General features: G+C 43.3%; 1 protein-coding gene across 3 annotated transcripts in view; it reads right to left on the bottom strand.

Annotated features, from left to right (window-relative positions):
• PCNT (pericentrin) overlaps positions 1 to 17,389 on the bottom strand; it is a 184,941-nt gene extending 167,552 nt beyond the window's left edge. For 2 of the 3 annotated variants that reach the window (XM_089680882.1, XM_089680885.1), the window contains exons 1-4: positions 17,253 to 17,388; positions 12,530 to 12,709; positions 2,982 to 3,143; positions 265 to 414 (exon numbers count right to left, since the gene is read on the bottom strand). In XM_089680882.1, coding sequence (XP_089537008.1) covers positions 265 to 414; positions 2,982 to 3,143; positions 12,530 to 12,709; positions 17,253 to 17,309 — 549 coding nt within the window. In that variant the 5' untranslated portion in view covers positions 17,310 to 17,388. Of the gene's footprint in view, positions 1 to 264; positions 415 to 2,981; positions 3,144 to 12,529; positions 12,710 to 17,252 lie in introns of all 3 variants that reach the window. The other variant, XM_089680884.1, reaches the window with a different exon arrangement.
• Between the last annotated feature and the right edge of the window lie 1,318 nt (positions 17,390 to 18,707).

Genomic DNA, 18,707 nt, shown 5'->3' with positions numbered 1-18,707 from the left:
TGGGCACCTCTGCCAATCCAATTACCAACAGGCTTTTCTTTGCTGACTCTTGCTACTAACTGAAAGAATGAATTTCTTTCAAAAGTCCTAGCTGGAGCAGCGCCCATGCAAAGAATTCAGCACAAGAATGGGGATTTACTCAGCTTCCATAAGCATGTGGATTAACAATTGCTTACCCCTCAGGATATCAGAGGTGTTCATATTTTGCAAAGTGAAAGCATGCAGAATAACCAGTTCATGTAGTATTATATTTATGAAACTTACATCCTGCAGCTGAAGTTGGATTGCCTGTATCTGATTGGAGAGACATGAGGCCTCCTCTTCTATTTCCTTTTGATCCTGTAAAGCCATGTGCAAATTACCTGACAGCTGTGGTTTGATCTCATCTATTTCATGGACAGCAAACTGAAGTTCCTGAAAATACAATTTCTAGCATCACTACAGCAGAAAAGTTCAGGTTTCCCTTTCAGTCCAAAAACTAGAAGTTTGTAGTATACTTGTCATGGGAAAAAAAAAAAACATACACCACACACGTAGGTTGGCACGGTCTACTTTCTGACAACACTAACTGCCAGGCTTTATCACCCTTGAATAGATCAGAGTCACAGACCTACAACAGGCATGCAATATACGAAAGCCATAATTCCCAATATCTACACTTGTTCCAGGTCAGTAAGAGCAAAACATATTAATGGCATTGGATCAGCACGGCATCCAATCCACTAATTTGTCAGCAACAGCCTACATATTTCTATGACAGTTTTCAAATGGCATGTTGGGAAGCAAAAGGATTAGAGAAGTGAATTAAAGCATAAATGTAAAGACAATTATTTTATATCTTTAGTTTGGATAGAGTAAAAGTGGGTTAAAACCCCTATTAGGTTATTTTTTGTTGTTGTGCGCCCCCTTCACTTCCTGTATTGGGGATGTAACAAAGTGAAAGGAAATCTCCCTAAAGTCCCTAAAATTTTCCCCATTGGAATATTTTCCCTCACCTCTTGCCTTCTCATTAGAACTCTTAAATTTAGGACTTCCCCTTACTTTGTTTCAGTGACAGGGTTCAGCAGGACAGTTAGGTGAATGAATTTGCCCAGAAGGGACACAGATAGCAATAAAACATGGCAGAAGTTCTAACCTTTCTCCACTCATTCAAAACCTAAATAAAAGTTTTTTTTTCTTTACAACCACATTAACCTCGACATATGTTTACAACTCAAGATAGGCAGTTGCATTATATTTTTCCCCATGGCTTCTTTTTAAACTTTTACACTCTAGTAAGCTGAAGAAGACATGGAAACTAACAAGAGTACACATTTTAAAAAAAGGAACATAATAGACATCTTGAAAAAGCAAATGGATATTAAGTGGCTTAAAAGGCAACATAAAGCAGAACTCCAGACAAAGACAATTTAAAAATGAATAACATCAGAACAATGTGCAGAGTCCTGCCATCCAATATAGAAGGTGATGGGAGACAGATGTTGGCTCTTTGTCAGATTAAACAACGTCCTGACAGTACCGCTTTCCCCAAGTCAGAAACTCCCACAACTTTTTAATCATGTACAGAACTTATCACACCCCACAAAATGTTTTTTGATTGGACATCCCTCTATGCCCTAGGCATGAGGCAATGCCAGGCCTCTACTTCTCACGCTGTGGAAATAGATACTGTTGGCTAATTCTTGACACCATTAAGGACTCTACCACCAATATCTGCAGGCACAATCTGAAGTCTAGAATTATACTCTGTATAACTATACCGCTATCCTCTGATTTTGCCCAAATATAAATAGCACAAAAAAGTGTCTCTCTCCCTTTCCTTCCAAGTATGAGATGCAGGAAAATAAATCTGTTAACACTCTGCTAAAAAGAGAAACTGATATAGCAACATGGGGTATCAGAGGTGTGGAAATTTTTTTTTTTATTTTTTAGAAAAAAAACAAAAAACAAAAACAACAACACCACAACGCTACTTGTCCAGGGACTACATTGGTGTTCCAATCTACTTGTCCAGATAAAAAAAAAGGTTGCTCGGCAGGAAAGGGGAGTGTCAGGCTTATCCTTTATCCCTTTCATTGCCAGAGCCTCTTTTGCATTTTTTTTTTGCACACGTTTGAAAAAAAAAAAATAATAATTTTAGGCCTGAAGATTGCAAAAAACCTCAAACATTAAATATTTTCTGAAAGCATAGACTCTAGAGAATAAAATGGTGGTAGTTCCAATTTATGTCACTCTATATTATGTCACTCTATATTATTACCGGAAAGGTCTAGAAAATGCAAAATGTTCAGTAAAAAATACACTTTTAAGGCATAAAACAATAAATTACCTATTTTTTTAAATAAAATATAAAAGATGAGGTTGCACCGAGTAAACAGATACAGTATCGAACATGTCAAACCTTAAATTTGCGGCAGTACTACCTCATGCTGTGACAGCATGAGGAAAGGACTGTGGATAACCAGCAACTTTATTTACTTTGTGATCAGCTGTGTCATTGGAGGGCACAGCTGATCATGTGGTAAAAATCATCTGCGACTGTCCTTTTACCATGTCATGTGATCAGCTGTGTCCTTTGGACACAGCTGATCACAGACAGCACCAGGTGTGCTCCGCTGGGGGCACGCGTTCTGGGAGGACGTCATGAGGCTGACATTACGGACAGCTTTTTAAAAATGCTACTTGCCTGATCATTCTTGGTTTTTTTACCTTGAATCACTGCCCTGGAATATGAAGGCTGACAAAAACTAAAGAACTTACACCGCTGGTTTAGAATGGCGGCAAAGGAACTAATTTCAGGAACAGAAGATCAGCAATGGCAGCCCCTATTATTTTTCAATACAACATATATTTTAGATTGAGATCCTAGATTTAGTAGTACTACTGCTGCTAACACAGAATTTAAGTATTTCAACATGTGAATGATGCACATACCTGTAAGATATGTGACCTATATTTACGGTAAAAATCAAAAGAAAAACCTGTTGATGTAGCTCTGAAGATTCATCCTCTGTTGTCTGAAATTGTGAAATATCCTCAACATGAATATCACAGTCCTCCCATTTCTCCTGTAGTCTGTACTCCAAATAAGACATTTTGTCCAAGCACTCTGAAACATCCAGTGAGCTGCGGTCCAAACTTATCTACCAAAGATAGCAAGATATGCTTTAATCATGATAAAAATAAACAAAACACATTTATTGAATCTTGACCCAGACCCTCATTTGTCACAAATTTCCAGAGATCAATGACTCCAAGGAAGCAAGAAGGTAAATAAAAGGATTGCCAGATCAAATTCTTTATCAGGAAGAACTGGAGAATATACTTTGCAGACATAATCTGGTCCACCAATTCCTTGCTTTAGAAATGGGGTCTCCAAACTTTCTAAACAAAGGGCCAGTTTACTGTCCTTCAGACTTTACAGGAGCCAGACTGAGCCCAGTGGGAGTAGAAAATGCCCCAGCATCAGTGCCCCATCATTGGTTCTGAGGGAAGGAATAGTGCCCCATTGTTGTATCAATGAGAAGAATAGTACACCATTGACTGTTCAGTAGGGGGAAATGGAGCTCCATCATTAGTGTCAGTTGGTGGAATATTGCCCAAGGGCCAGAGAAAGGCACGCAATTTGGAGACCACTGCTTTAGAAAGTTGTGGAACCTTCACTATGAAGCAGCCAATAGATTTCAGAGAGCAAACACATTTGTAATGCCCTCTATGATCCTAAGTAGTTGGCCTGCAAATGGCTGTATAACTATAATATACATATGTAACTTGATCGCCCATCTAGCTGTGGTAGTCTTGGGCATTTTACAATGGTGCTTTTTACCATAAACCAAAAGCAGACTGGAAATAGTAACTTGTGCATAATCTAACAAATTTTGTGATTAATTATCCTGGAGGTAAGGATATGTAAAGTGTGAGGAGTGACAACTTCCTGAGAGATGAGAAAACTGAAAGGTGTTAAAAAAAAAAAAAAAAGAAAAAAAAAGAAAAAAAAAGGGACCAATGAAAAAACAATTTGTGAACAATATAGTTTAATAAAGGCTTTAAAAAATGAAAGTATATTTTTATCATTCTTTTTTGAATTGATAGCAAAAAAATGCATTACTGCTAATCTATTTAAAATATTGTAAACGGACCCCAGACACCCACGACTGGGTATCTCCATCAAGAAGCTGATTCTCAGGCTCTGGAACACGAGACCAGTGAATCTGGCTAGTGTTACCCCAAGATCCAGACAACACCAGATTTGAAGTAAACCAGAGGTAGACTACTTTATTTGAACACATATACAAGATATATACACTCAGGAGAAAATCCCCCCTTCCTGCATGACGACACAGGGCGGGGCAATCTACATTTAGTAACAAGAGACACACAGGTATTCAAACGTCACACCAGCAGACAGTCCCATCAGGAGGAGGGGCTGCTGGAGACACCCCCCCCCCCCACTAAGCAAATACACTTTAACACATACATCTCATAATAGTTTGCTCCCAAGCCAGACAAACAAGAGAACAATGGGATGCAGCCACATAACAAAATCAACAACCCCTACCCCACCTATCTCCTAAACATGTCTACACAGTCTGAAACAAAGCCCACACAATATTAGGAGAGATCACCCTGTACCCCTAACAGGCACAGGGTGATTTACACATAAGAGGGATATGGGGAGCTGAGACAGGGGTCTCCCACCTCTCCAAAGTGAGCTGGGTTCCATGGGCCCCCACCCAAAGTGACTCCAGTCACAGATATCATCCTGTAATTTACAAGAATTTAGAAGAATGAAGACTTTCCAAGGTGGATACGAAGGACAAATCTGGTGGTCTATGTGGAGACCAAAAAGACTACACTGCAAGTAGTTTATGCTCCCTGAATATCTCAACATTTTAGGTTTCCATTTTGATTGGAGTGTAAGTTTAAAGTGATATTAAAGGCAAAATGGAAAATGCCATATATTATGCAATGACCAGCATTAACAAGGCATGTCCCTTATGTAACAGTTTTTTACCTGTCGATTGATACTTTTGTTTTTTTTTTCTTCATTAAACAGTCTGAGCTGTCCAGCAAAAGCGGCAGTAAGAGGGTTGAGACAAACCATTTAACGCGGTATTAAACCCAAAAGTAAACATTATATTGCAGCTTACCAATCAATAAATGTGGTGACTGCATTAGTATTCTTTTAGGCTTTTTCCACACCTCTGTTTTCACCTGGTGATCTGGCCAGTAACCCACCTCCTGTATTAGAGGGCTTGCAATTTGGATGAAGGAGCACAGGGGCACCTTTAGACAGCAATACTGTCAGCCTGGGGAGAGGGGAGTGTTAGATGCACTAGTAGATTTAAATACACTAACAAACTGAAGCTGAACTCTACCTCACACTTTATAAGCAGTTACAGTAAACTAAATCAATCAATCTTTAAGCACACTTGGTTACAGAAAACTCAATATTAGTGTATGAAGTCCAAAATAAGTCCCAGAAAAAAATCTATATTAGTGTATAAAGTCCCAAAATAAGAGTCCAAAAAATCAAAGTCCAAATAAATCCCAAAGAAAATATATCTTGATCAGTACTTTCTCAAATCTTCGTGTCTCCAAACCACCTTTTTGATATACTCCAAAAATAAATCTTCATATACCTCGAAAAAAAAAACTCAACATAGTGCTTTATCCAAATAATATAGAAATTATAATAAAAGTGCCACACGTGTTACATGCAAAAACATTACCGTGCCACAGCAACCGTGAGATCAGATACCTCTGCCTTAAATGTTATTCACTGCACACAAATAACAGAAGTGCATAATTACCCTCAAGGAAGTAACACAAGCCATAGATGAGATGATTTCCAACCTCTTTCCTTCAACCTTTCCAGCCACTTCCCACAGACCTCATAAACAGACCAGGGATCAGTGTGTATCATAAATAATCACAGTACTTTATTATAGCAACTTACATTAAAATAAGAAGAGATCAGCTTCCACACATAAGGCAATTGATTCCACAATCGAACCTCTCCTCAGTGGTGTTGAAATATCCTCACCATACCACTTCAGAGAAGGGATAGGTAATTGGTGATCGGTTCCCCACTAACAATACACCTGTATGGAGGATTCCAGGGCATACACAGCCGCGTGTTCCAGGAACAAAAATGGCCGCCACAGCACTTCTGGAAGAGCGTCAGAACGTCACGTGCCCCGGACGCGTTTCGTCACATCCAGACTTTGTCAACAGGGATCTGTTGACAAAGTCTGGATGTGACGAAACGCGTCCGGGGCACGTGACGTTCTGACGCTCTTCCAGAAGTGCTGTGGCGGCCATTTTTGTTCCTGGAACACGCGGCTGTGTATGCCCTGGAATCCTCCATACAGGTGTATTGTTAGTGGGGAACCGATCACCAATTACCTATCCCTTCTCTGAAGTGGTATGGTGAGGATATTTCAACACCACTGAGGAGAGGTTCGATTGTGGAATCAATTGCCTTATGTGTGGAAGCTGATCTCTTCTTATTTTAATGTAAGTTGCTATAATAAAGTACTGTGATTATTTATGATACACACTGATCCCTGGTCTGTTTATGAGGTCTGTGGGAAGTGGCTGGAAAGGTTGAAGGAAAAAGGTTGGAAATAATCTCATCTATGGCTTGTGTTACTTCCTTGAGGGTAATTATGCACTTCTGTTATTTGTGTGCAGTGAATAACATTTAAGGCAGAGGTATCTGATCTCACGGTTGCTGTGGCACGGTAATGTTTTTGCATGCAACACGTGTGGCACTTTTATTATAATTTCTATATTATTTGGATAAAGCACTATGTTGAGTTTTTTTTTTCGAGGTATATGAAGATTTATTTTTGGAGTATATCAAAAAGGTGGTTTGGAGACACGAAGATTTGAGAAAGTACTGATCAAGATATATTTTCTTTGGGATTTATTTGGACTTTGATTTTTTGGACTCTTATTTTGGGACTTTATACACTAATATAGATTTTTTTTTGGGACTTATTTTGGACTTCATACACTAATATTGAGTTTTCTGTAACCAAGTGTGCTTAAAGATTGATTGATTTATGTATGTACTTCAGGGGAAGGACAGTTAAAGTGACTTGGTGGGGTATTAGAATTAAAGCAGGATAGTGCTGGATATCTAATATAGTTACAGCAAACTTTTTTCTTTTTCGTTTTACATGAATAAATAAAACCCAAAACCATTTTCAGCACGCATGTCAGTAAATGCAGCCGCCACATGTAAGAACTGGCAAGCTGCAATATAATAATTGCATGCTTTTGGGTTTAATACCTCTATTACTGACATGGATGTCTAGAATGGTCAGCTTTTATTCTTTTAGTTAAAACTTTTAACCGAAAAAGGAAAATAATGTTATTGCAATGGATTGTTAGCAGGAGTTATGGAGTCTACACCAGTAGAATTTTGTTAGAGAATTTTAATTTTAGAAATGTCAGTTCAATTTTCAAATTGCTAGTGGGATCAAACAGACATTGATTTTTGACTGCAACTAAAGAAAATTCGAAGGAGCAGGATGAAAATTGTTTCTCAAACTAATTTTTTTTAACAGGCAATATGGTTTTTATTTGGGAAAGTCCATTCACTCCAAAACTTAATGTTAAAAAGGATAAGTTCACATTTTAACAAAAAAAAAAAAAAAAAAAAAAAAAAATTGTAAATGCAATTGTTTCTGCAGTTAAAAAAATAAATACAAATGTGCTGTTACGAGCCTGGAGAGCATTGCACCAGCAATTCGCTGGTGCCATGCAGCTTTCCTGCAGACTATAAGTGCAAGCCATCTTCTCCTAAATCATATGGATAAACAGTTTTACACTGACAGGAAGAATCAATGAACTACCACAAAACTCAACAGCACCGTGGTAGTTTACCAAGAACTGCAAGCCGACAGCCGCAAAGGCTGTCGGTACTTGTAGTTCATTGATTCACAGAGATCTGTGAATCAATGACATGACTGTGTGGATGGAGCCACGCTCTCTTTGAATTGTGGCAGCAAGTACTTAGAGAAGATCTGACTGTCACAATGGGGGGGGAGTTAGTGGGAGAGGGGCCTGATGGTGAAAATGTTACACCCTAAATACTGATGTAACATTTAATATGTTCAGAAAGGAGAGAACTCGTCCTTTAAAAACAGGGTTGATAAAAATCAATGATTTTTTAAAAAAAAAATCAAAAATATCTGATTTTGTTTATTTAAATCGGATTTTTTTGAATAAAATGCTTTTTGAGGAAAATATATTACCATCTAAAGCTTATTCCATCATGAAATAAAGATTAGTTTTTTAATTATGTAGAATAAGGCTGTATATGTTTAATTTTTTTGGTAAATAATCTCCATTAATCCACTCACAATGTCATGCTCCTCCAGAGGTTTTTGTAAGATTATTGGGCAGTTTCTCTGCCTACAAGATATTATCACAGATGCTTGGTTTACTTTTGCAGTTCTCAAAACTGAATTTGACTTAGCGGAGATCACATGCCTCTTCTTCACAGCAAAAATGGTATAACATGAACAGCGTTAAGAAAAAGACCTTAATCCTAACTTCTACAAACCTATGAATACAGAATCAACCCCTTCAGTGCTAAGTTTCAAGAAGGTCAGTGAATAGAATAGAAACAATATTTTTCTGATTGTTTGGAGTGGAATAGATCTGCACTAGAAGAAAGTGAAACTAAGTGTGAGGAGGAAGGGGCTGACAGTCTAAGTTTCTTAAAATATATATATTTTGTTTAGCCAAATTAGTTAACAAACATGGATGTTTGTTTAAGCAAATAACATATGCTGTAATGTTATTGTTTCAGTTGAATAAATCTATTTAAATTGTTATTATTAAGGTAATGATTATTTTTCTCCTTCCTAAGTACAACAGACAAGTTGTCCAAATATGAATGATTAACCTATTAAACTGGGGATAAAAAAACTAATATGAAAAGTTATTCTAAAAATCTTCATCTACTTGCATATTAAAGTTATACCAGCAAGAATTAGTCTATGTAGAAAACTATGATTTAAATCAAGCCTTACTGACTAGTGATTTAAATCTTAATTGAAATCAGTTTGATTTAAATCAAATCCACCCTGTTTAAAAATAAATGTTTTTTGAAGTATGAACAACATTCATCATGTCAACTGAGAATTTACATATAAATGTTTATACGAACAATTGCTAAAAAACAAAAAAAAAAAAAAAAACACTTTAGCCAGCTTTAGGCTTTGATTATTTAGTCACACACAAGGACCATCCAACACTAAACTCTCCAGTGTTGCTGTCCAAGGGTGTCTCTGTTACTCCTTCACAGATAAAGAAGCTACCTTAAGACAGAAGTGTGTTAGCTCCAAAGCTGCAATGAATTAGAAGGAAGAGAAACAGCATGCATCCGATACACAGGAAAAGAATGCACACTGAGAACAAACACGGAGGAGTTATAAAGCGGATGAGGAGAATATGCTGACAGTCAAGCAGAAAGGATTTAGGAGGTGACAAAACTCCCATTATTCAGAAAAAGGGTGACCAGAGTGACAGGCAGGAACGAGGAGCTGGGCAAGCAGTGGTGCATTTACACTAGCCATAGTAGAACTAAACTGCGCTTGAATTAGACTGTTCCAACCCCCCCCCCCCCCCCCCGCCGGTCTGCACTCACACTCTACTTATAAGCGGGTGTTCCTGGGCACACTTACATCACCTCTGCCAACCAGACCAGATTGATCCCTGTTTCTGTGCTTAGTGACCTAAGCAGAGTTGTGTGCAGGCATGGCTTGCACGAACATTAAGTGAATTGTACTGTACCACAAGTGAACCATGCCCAGGACAACCTCTTCCAAGTGGTCCCAGGCATAGTGTTCTTTATTATTCCTGGGCACAGTTCAGAGCAGTCGCACTATACAAAACTGGTCCTTGGGCGTGGTTAAAACTGACAGTGTGAGTGTACTCTTAGTGACTGCCTGTAAACTACCGTATTTTTCGCTACATAAGACGCACCTGACCATAAGACGCACCTAGGTTTTAGAGGCAGAAAACAGGAAAAAAACATTCTGAACTAATGGACTGCGGACACAGTGCAGGGGATGACCAGAGACTGCGGACACAGTGCAGGGGATGACCAGAGACTGCGGACACAGTGCAGGGGATGACCAGAGACTGCGGACACAGTGCAGGGGATGACCAGAGACTGCGGACACAGTGCAGGGGATGACCAGAGACTGCGGACACAGTGCAGGGGATGACCAGAGACTGCGGACACAGTGCAGGGGATGACCAGAGACTGCGGACACAGTGCAGGGGATGACCAGAGACTGCGGACACAGTGCAGGGGATGACCAGAGACTGCGGACACAGTGCAGGGGATGACCAGAGACTGCGGACACAGTGCAGGGGATGACCAGAGACTGCGGACACAGTGCAGGGGATGACCAGAGACTGCGGACACAGTGCAGGGGATGACCAGAGACTGCGGACACAGTGCAGGGGATGACCAGAGACTGCGGACACAGTGCAGGGGATGACCAGAGACTGCGGACACAGTGCAGGGGATGACCAGAGACTGCGGACACAGTGCAGGGGATGACCAGAGACTGCGGACACAGTGCAGGGGATGACCAGAGACTGCGGACACAGTGCAGGGGATGACCAGAGACTGCGGACACAGTGCAGGGGATGACCAGAGACTGCGGACACAGTACAGGGATGACCAGAGACTGCGGACAGCACAGGGATGACCAGAGACTGCGGACAGCACAGGGATGACCAGAGACTGCGGACAGCACAGGGATGACCAGAGACTGCGGACAGCACAGGGATGACCAGAGACTGCGGACAGCACAGGGATGACCAGAGACTGCGGACAGCACAGGGATGACCAGAGACTGCGGACAGCACAGGGATGACCAGAGACTGCGGACAGCACAGGGATGACCAGAGACTGCGGACAGCACAGGGATGACCAGAGACTGCGGACAGCACAGGGATGACCAGAGACTGCGGACAGCACAGGGATGACCAGAGACTGCGGACAGCACAGGGATGACCAGAGACTGCGGACAGCACAGGGATGACCAGAGACTGCGGACAGCACAGGGATGACCAGAGACTGCGGACAGCACAGGGATGACCAGAGACTGCGGACAGCACAGGGATGACCAGAGACTGCGGACAGCACAGGGATGACCAGAGACTGCGGACAGCACAGGAGATGACCAGAGACTGCGGACAGCACAGGAGATGACCAGAGACTGCGGACAGCACAGGAGATGACCAGAGACTGCGGACAGCACAGGAGATGACCAGAGACTGCGGACAGCACAGGAGATGACCAGAGACTGCGGACAGCACAGGAGATGACCAGAGACTGCGGACAGCACAGGAGATGACCAGAGACTGCGGACAGCACAGGAGATGACCAGAGACTGCGGACAGCACAGGAGATGACCAGAGACTGCGGACAGCACAGGAGATGACCAGAGACTGCGGACAGCACAGGAGATGACCAGAGACTGCGGACAGCACAGGAGATGACCAGAGACTGCGGACAGCACAGGAGATGACCAGAGACTGCGGACAGCACAGGAGATGACCAGAGACTGCGGACAGCACAGGAGATGACCAGAGACTGCGGACAGCACAGGAGATGACCAGAGACTGCGGACAGCACAGGAGATGACCAGAGACTGCGGACAGCACAGGAGATGACCAGAGACTGTGGATAGTACAGGGGATGACTGCTGACCTTTGGGGAGGGGGGGGGAGCGGGTACCTGAATTTGACAGATACCCGCTCCCACTTCCGCGGAGTTGTTCTTTCATCTTACCTGTTCCTCTATCCAGCCGCGCGCTGTCTTCCCGGCTTCTGCAATGGCGCTCGGCATGACAGCCGGGTGCCCAGTGCGCATGAGCGAGAAGCACTTGCGCTTTGTGATTGGTCCGGCGGCTTCTGGGATCTGTCATGTGTCCCAGGTGCCGCCTTACCATTCACAAAAAGCACCGCTTCCTGCGCATGCGCACTTGTCATGCCCACACTACAGAAGCCGGGAAGACCGCGCCGCTGGATAGAGGAACGGGTAAGATGAAAGAACAACTCCACGGAAGTGGGAGCGGGTATCTGTCAAATTCAGGTACCCGCTCCCCCCCCTCCCCAAAGGTCAGCAGTCATCTCTATAAGGTCCCACTGTAGAGCTGAGCGGCCGGCCCGGTATTCTGACACGGCGGCAGTGGAAATACCGGACCGGCCGCTCCATATTCGCTCCATAAGACGCACTGACATTTCCCCCCCTTTTTTGGGGGGAAAAAAGTGCGTCTTATGGTGCGAAAAATACGGTAATCATTTTTCAATCAGTGGCATTTGTTTACCTTTTTAAATTGTGCATTGAGTGGTCTAAAGACTGCCATGCTGCAGGTTAAATACATTCTGCTTGTACATTTTCCCACTGTCTTTAAATGGTACATGACAGTGTGATGCATTAACAACTTAACATCATTATAAAAGAAAAGAAACAATGCAGAAAGACTACCTCTGTGGAGACTTGTTCAGCACCCAACACTGGTTCTTTATCAGTACATTCTGCTGCGATTAGCGTGTCCTCCTCCGGCGGAACGTCATTCTTGTGTACAACCTCACCCTTCCTCTTCTGCGTCTTTTTCTGCGCCTTTGAGCTTTGCCCTTTTGTTTTGTGCTGTCTGAAGCGAGCAAGCTGCAAATGAAAGTGAAGGACAGATAGAGAGACAGGTAAGTGAGAAACAGGTAACAGGGCCACAAAACAGGTGAAGTCATAGTCTACTAAAAAGCAGAAGTGCATTGATGCAAAAACAGAAGAAAAGCAGTCCAGAGGATCTAGGTGCTGACAAAAGGCATGATCAGCAGGTTGGGATGGATAAAAACAGACTCCCCATGAAAACGCATCATAAAAACAAGTTACTTAAAATATTTATATATAGATTAAGTCTGTGGAGCAACAGAAAAATGAATTAATTAGTTCAGACGCCCCAAACAAAAGCATAGTATAGTATAGCCTACACGTCTCCACATTGGAGACAATAATCAGCTTGAAAAGGATTAGGGATTTAAATATACACCTACTTAACACTGCAATACCTCTACCATGCTTAAGACACAGAAATCCAGAACATTAACATTTGTCTGAGAGATGGTAGATTTCCATATATATAGGTAAATATGGAAAAAAGGCACCAAGTCTATGAAAAAATAAATCAGAATGACCAGCAGCTAACTAGACAAAATTTTAAACAGCCTCAGGACAATCTACTAACAGTTTCACTTTCCCTACTGGGTTGAGTTCTCAGTAAAGGCCTGGGTGTTGCCAGTTAAGAAGCGAAGGAAACACTGAGGATCCATTCAAACCAGCCCAGTCAGATTTAATACATTCACTGCATGTGCATTACGTGAGTTGCATTAGGACTGCCCAGTTATTTAAAGGGTAAGTTCACCTTTCGTAACATGTTACACTCATATTCAGAGGGTAACATGAAACAATCAGACCAGCCCCCGCTCCCTGCTTTGACAGCTAGCTTAATCCTCAAAGAACTACCAAGGCACTGTGGTCGTTCGTTCATTCATTCATTCTACCGGTCAGTATATCTGCTTGCTTTTACATCCCGTATGGGCAAGCAGATATAGTGACAGATCAATCCCAATAAAGTCCGGCGCCATAATCTATACATTGATTTCACGTAAAACCTTGGTGAAAATCAAAGGAGCACACACAGCTGCTTTGAATAAACCACTGGAACATAGAGGCACGCAAAAAAAGACAAAATAATGAACCAAAGCGCTTGAGGGTTCCGAATTGCTTTATCTTGGGATTGGCCAGCCTACATGTCAACCATTGTGAGGAAAAAGGCAGCCACTTTAGGCATGATGGTATTGACAATGCTTTTATTAGACATCCATCACAGCCAATGATCAAGTTAGAAATCACTAAAAATCCATGAATGCATGGGATACGAAACCCCACTTACATATTAATCAGTGCTTCACGGGCACAGCCGTGTCATTCATTCACAGCAATCTGTGAACGAAGAAACTACAAGCTCCATCTGCCACTGCGACAGATGGCCTGTAGTTCTCAATGGACTGTGAGGAGGCGGAGTGCCTTTGTAGTCCATTGACACTCCCTCCAGCATTCAAACAGAAAGCCTGTACAGAGAGATATGGGCAAGAAAGCTGGAGGAAGTGTCTGCAGGAGCCAGGTATATGTGATTCAGCTGATGGCAGATGAAATGCTTTGCAGGCTCCTGTAGTTCGCAACATGTTACACCCTAAATATGGGTTTGCCATGTGACATGATACAAAAGGTGAACTGAAAGCGGAGTTCCAGTCAGTTTTGTGTTTATTAAGTCAGCAGCTCCAAAACCTGTAGCTGCTGACTTAATAAACACTCACTCACCTGTCCCAAGGTCCAGCAATGTGCTCACTCACACCATACCTTCTCTGCCTCTTCTCTCCCTAGCATCACAACTGGGGGTACCAGGCTGTGACAGCTTGCGGCTTCACAGTCGGGTGCCCACTGCGCATTCTGATTGGTCCGGGAGTCTTCTGGCACCTGTAAAGGTTCCCAGGGGACTGCAGGAGGAAGCCGAACATCTGGCTCATTTCGCCATAAACTGAGTGGGAAGTGGGAGCGGGTACCTGTCAAAAACAGATACCTGCTTCTCCCCCCCCCCCCAAAAAAAAAAAGTGCCAAATGTGGCAGTGGAGGGGGAGAGGAGGCAAGTAAGCATAGCTTCCACTTTTGAGTGCAACTCCATTTCAAGCCATTTTTGTTTTTTTCTTATAAATTGACAATTTTACGTTAACCACTTGCCTACCAAGCACTTATACCCCCTTCCTGCTCAGGCCAATTTTCAGCTGTCGCAAAACTGACAATTGCGCGGTCATGCAACAATGCACCCATATGAATTTATCAATTTTTTTCACAAAGCTTTCTTTTGGTGGTATTTAATCACGGCTGAGTGTTTTATTTTTTGTGCTATAAACAAAAAAAAAAAATTTGAAAGAAAAAAGTTTTTGTTTCTATTATAAAATTTTGCAAACAGGTAATTTTCTCCTTCACTGATGTGTGTTGATGAGGCTGCACAGATAGGCAGCACTGATGGGTGGCACAGATAGGCAGCACTGATGGGTGGCACAGATAGGCAGCACTGATGGGTGGCACTGGTGGGCACTAGAAATCAGTACTGATCCATCCTCTGACAATTGCCGGATATCGGCAGCACTTTCCTCATGCTGTGACAGCGTGAGGAAAGCGCAGCCGATGACCAGCAACTGCATTTACCGGTGATCTGCTGTGTCATTGGACACGGCTGCTCACGTGGTAAAAGGCTGCTGTCATTGGTCTTTTACCACATCACGTAATCAGCTGTATCCGTAGGACACAGCGATCACGGACATTACCGGGTGCGTGCCCCCAGGGACACGCGTTCTGGTAGGATGTCATATGACTCCCTCCCAGAACTGGCTGGCCGCAGTAAAGCCGTCATTCAGCTATCTGCAGTCGGCAAGTGTTTAAAGCTGAACTCCAGAAATTGCTTTAATTGCATAACAACACTGGTCCAGCTTGGCACTATGTAATTTTATATATCACATACCTGATGGTCAGCGGAGGAAGCTGAAAATCACTGAAGCAGTCAGCAATAGTAAGTACTGCTCACAGACAGCACAGGAGCTCGCTCACTCAGCACCGACACCATAAATAAATTGGCTCAAAAGTCATTACAAAACATGCAAGGCGTTCTATAAAGTCTACATTCACACCCCTGCGTCACGTTTTCAAGCGTTTTTTTTTTCAAGCATTTGAGCATTTTTTGGGAGCAGAATTGCATGTTATTGCACTTTGTTTTCAGGGGTTTTTCAACTAAGCGTTATGTGGAAAATGGAAAGCTAAAAAAAAAGGGGCAGAGAGCTGTTTGGACTAAAAATGTGCAACAAAATGCTTGGGGGGAAAAAAAAAAACACACACCACACGCCAAAAATTCATATCGCACTTTTCAGGCTAAATTAACACTGAGCTGTGTGTTTACAGGCGTTTTTTCTGATCTGCAATTACTATAGGCATTTTTTACAGCATGTTTCATTTTTTACTTTTTTTTTTTTTACTACAGCCAATAGAAACCTGTGTGGATGTGTCCTAGGCATATACAACAAAACCAGAATCAAGCACATGGTTGCCAGATCCTCCTCGATCTGGGCAGCAATGTCGCTGTTCCTGTAAGGCAGCAAGTTTTGTCCCACTTCCCCCCCAGGCTCTAGGGGTTCTAGGCCAGAATTTATAATGGGGATCCCTAGGATGCTGGAGTTTCCACGATTGAGAACATTGAATGTCTCAGCTTGCAGAAACACTCTCCTCCATTTTGATCACATGATGTTGTATAAAGATGTGGATACTGAAAGCACCGAACAAAAAAAACAAAAAAAAAACGCTCAATTCTTGATGTTCAGGTGTTTCTATTCAAGAATGAGAATAAAAAAGTAGCGCATTCATTTTTTTGAGCAATAGGCATTTTGCTACAGGTGACAAAACACTCAAATGTGAACAGGGGCCATTGAAATGAATGGGAATTTCCTCATTGAGCATTTGAGTGTTGAGCTTCAAGCTGAAAAATGCAAAAGTGTGAACAGAGCCTCAGGCATTTCCATTGAAGCCTATGGGGATAAAAATGCTCAATTCTGTCTGGAGAAGTAGATCATGTACTTTTTGGAGTGACAGGAGTTTTGCGACAAGTGACTGAACGCTCAGATGTGAACAAGGGCTATTGAAAACCAACAAGAGGTGTTTTGATTGTTGAACATTTTTGAGCTACAAAACACACAAGTGTGAACACTGTGCCAACGCCAAGACGAATCTGAGGAGGACCCGGGAGATGGCAGCCATCACTGTAGTAGTGCCAACAGATTAGGTGATGTTCAGCTTCCACAACCATCCTTCAGGTAGCAGACATGCCTACATACATCGTGCCAAGCTGGACCAAGCGAAGTTCTTCAGCTTTGAGTAGAAGAACTCTGGAGGACAAGTGGAAATGGCACCGCCTGGCACCTCCAAGACCAATGGCAATTGTCTAAAACACCAACACAGGCCCTACCAATCCTGGGAGGCGGGCAATTCTAGGACTGTCCTTGGAAACTGGTAAAAAAAAAAAAAGCCTTGAGGGACCTGGAAAAGAAAAGTTTCCCCGCTCTAGTCAGACGCCTCCAACATTCCTCAGTACCGTCCGCCTCACCTTATCCCTCCCGGCCTGCACCTTCTTCATCCGCTGCTCCTCCGCCGTCCCGTCCATACTTCACTAACTGTCACTTCACGCACTCAACATGGCGCTAAGTAGCCCGCCTCATCCGCAACACACAAGAGCCAATCGCTAAATAAGATTTATCCAATCACAGGCCGGCCCTTAGGACCCCGACTCTCCCACAAAACGAACTACTGCTTTTGTTGGCTGATTGGACGGGGTCCAGCTAAAGCGCCGCCCAATGAACGGTGGCCCCTCCCAGTTACTGTAGGAATTGGACTCTCCGTGAGAGTCTCCGCCCCCCGTACGTCTCGGAACTTTCAAAAAATTGTGGATTCCGACACTCCCCCTAGTGTATTCGGCCAATCATAGAGAAGGATGTGAGAGACCGGGAAATGTAATGTAGAAGCGCTATCCAGTAGACGTAGCTAGAGCCTGGATGGAGAAAGGGAAGCTGAGGAAGCCGTGTCCTGGTGTGTTTACACTGCAACAGCGGGCTGTATTACAGGCTTTACATGTAACTGACACCGCGCCAGTTTCAGGCATAAGCAGACGATCGGCGATCTCGCTCTGTTACACTGTTAACCCCTTTTATGCTGGATTGCAATTACACTAACCGCTGAATCACATCCCTCGGAACACTGCCGCTGACGATCCTACCGCAACATGTCGCCAAGCTGCGGGGGGTTGTGACATGGCGAGTACACTCACATGTGGGGGGATCAGTGACATGGGGGGCCATAACATGTTTTGGTGGTGCAGTTACATGTGGGGGCCAGTCACATGGGGGTGGGGATTTGCATCAAGTGAGGCAGATGTTCACGGGGACTGAGGGGGGTGTGTGTGTGTTTGCGTCAAGGGGCGGCAGTTCTGCACGTGAGGTTGCTGCTTGGGGGGGGTTGCTTGCGTCAATGGGGGGCAGATCTTCACGGGGTACTTATCCTGGGGTGGGGGGGTAATGACAAGGGGGGGCAGATCTTCATGGGGTACTTATCCTGGGGGGGCAGATCTTCACGGGGTACCGATCTTGGGGGGGGGTAATGACAAGGGGGGGGCAGATCTTCACGGGGTACCGATCTTGGGGGGGGGGGGGTAATGACAAGAGGGTCATTCAGAGCTGGGCGGAGCTGAGAGGATGCAGAACAGAGAGCGGGAGGAGTCCGGAGGAGCGACACACCCCAGACAGTGTAAGTGACATTGGGGGAGGAGTGTCAATGACAGTCTCAGTCTGAGACCCCCCGGCTTGCTGTCTCTGTCACTTGTGTTGGTAAAATGAGTATCCCAGGAAAATCAGTATCCCCTTAAGGCACAACAAGCCGATCACCAAACTACTGCAGCCGAACATGTAGCTGAGTTAAATGAACCCTTACATGCTGAGTGGTCGGCAGCGGGACACAGACAGGATGAAGCTCAAATTAAAGACTTTGCAGCATCCTACAATGTAAGATT

The sequence above is a fragment of the Staurois parvus genome, unplaced genomic scaffold, assembly GCF_062004578.1.
Source record: "Staurois parvus isolate SC_StPar_1 unplaced genomic scaffold, SC_StPar_1.0 ptg000251l, whole genome shotgun sequence".
Classification (NCBI taxonomy): Eukaryota; Metazoa; Chordata; class Amphibia; order Anura; family Ranidae; genus Staurois; species Staurois parvus.
Note: the sequence above shows the minus strand (reverse complement) of the source record. Positions and strands in the feature narration are given on the sequence as shown.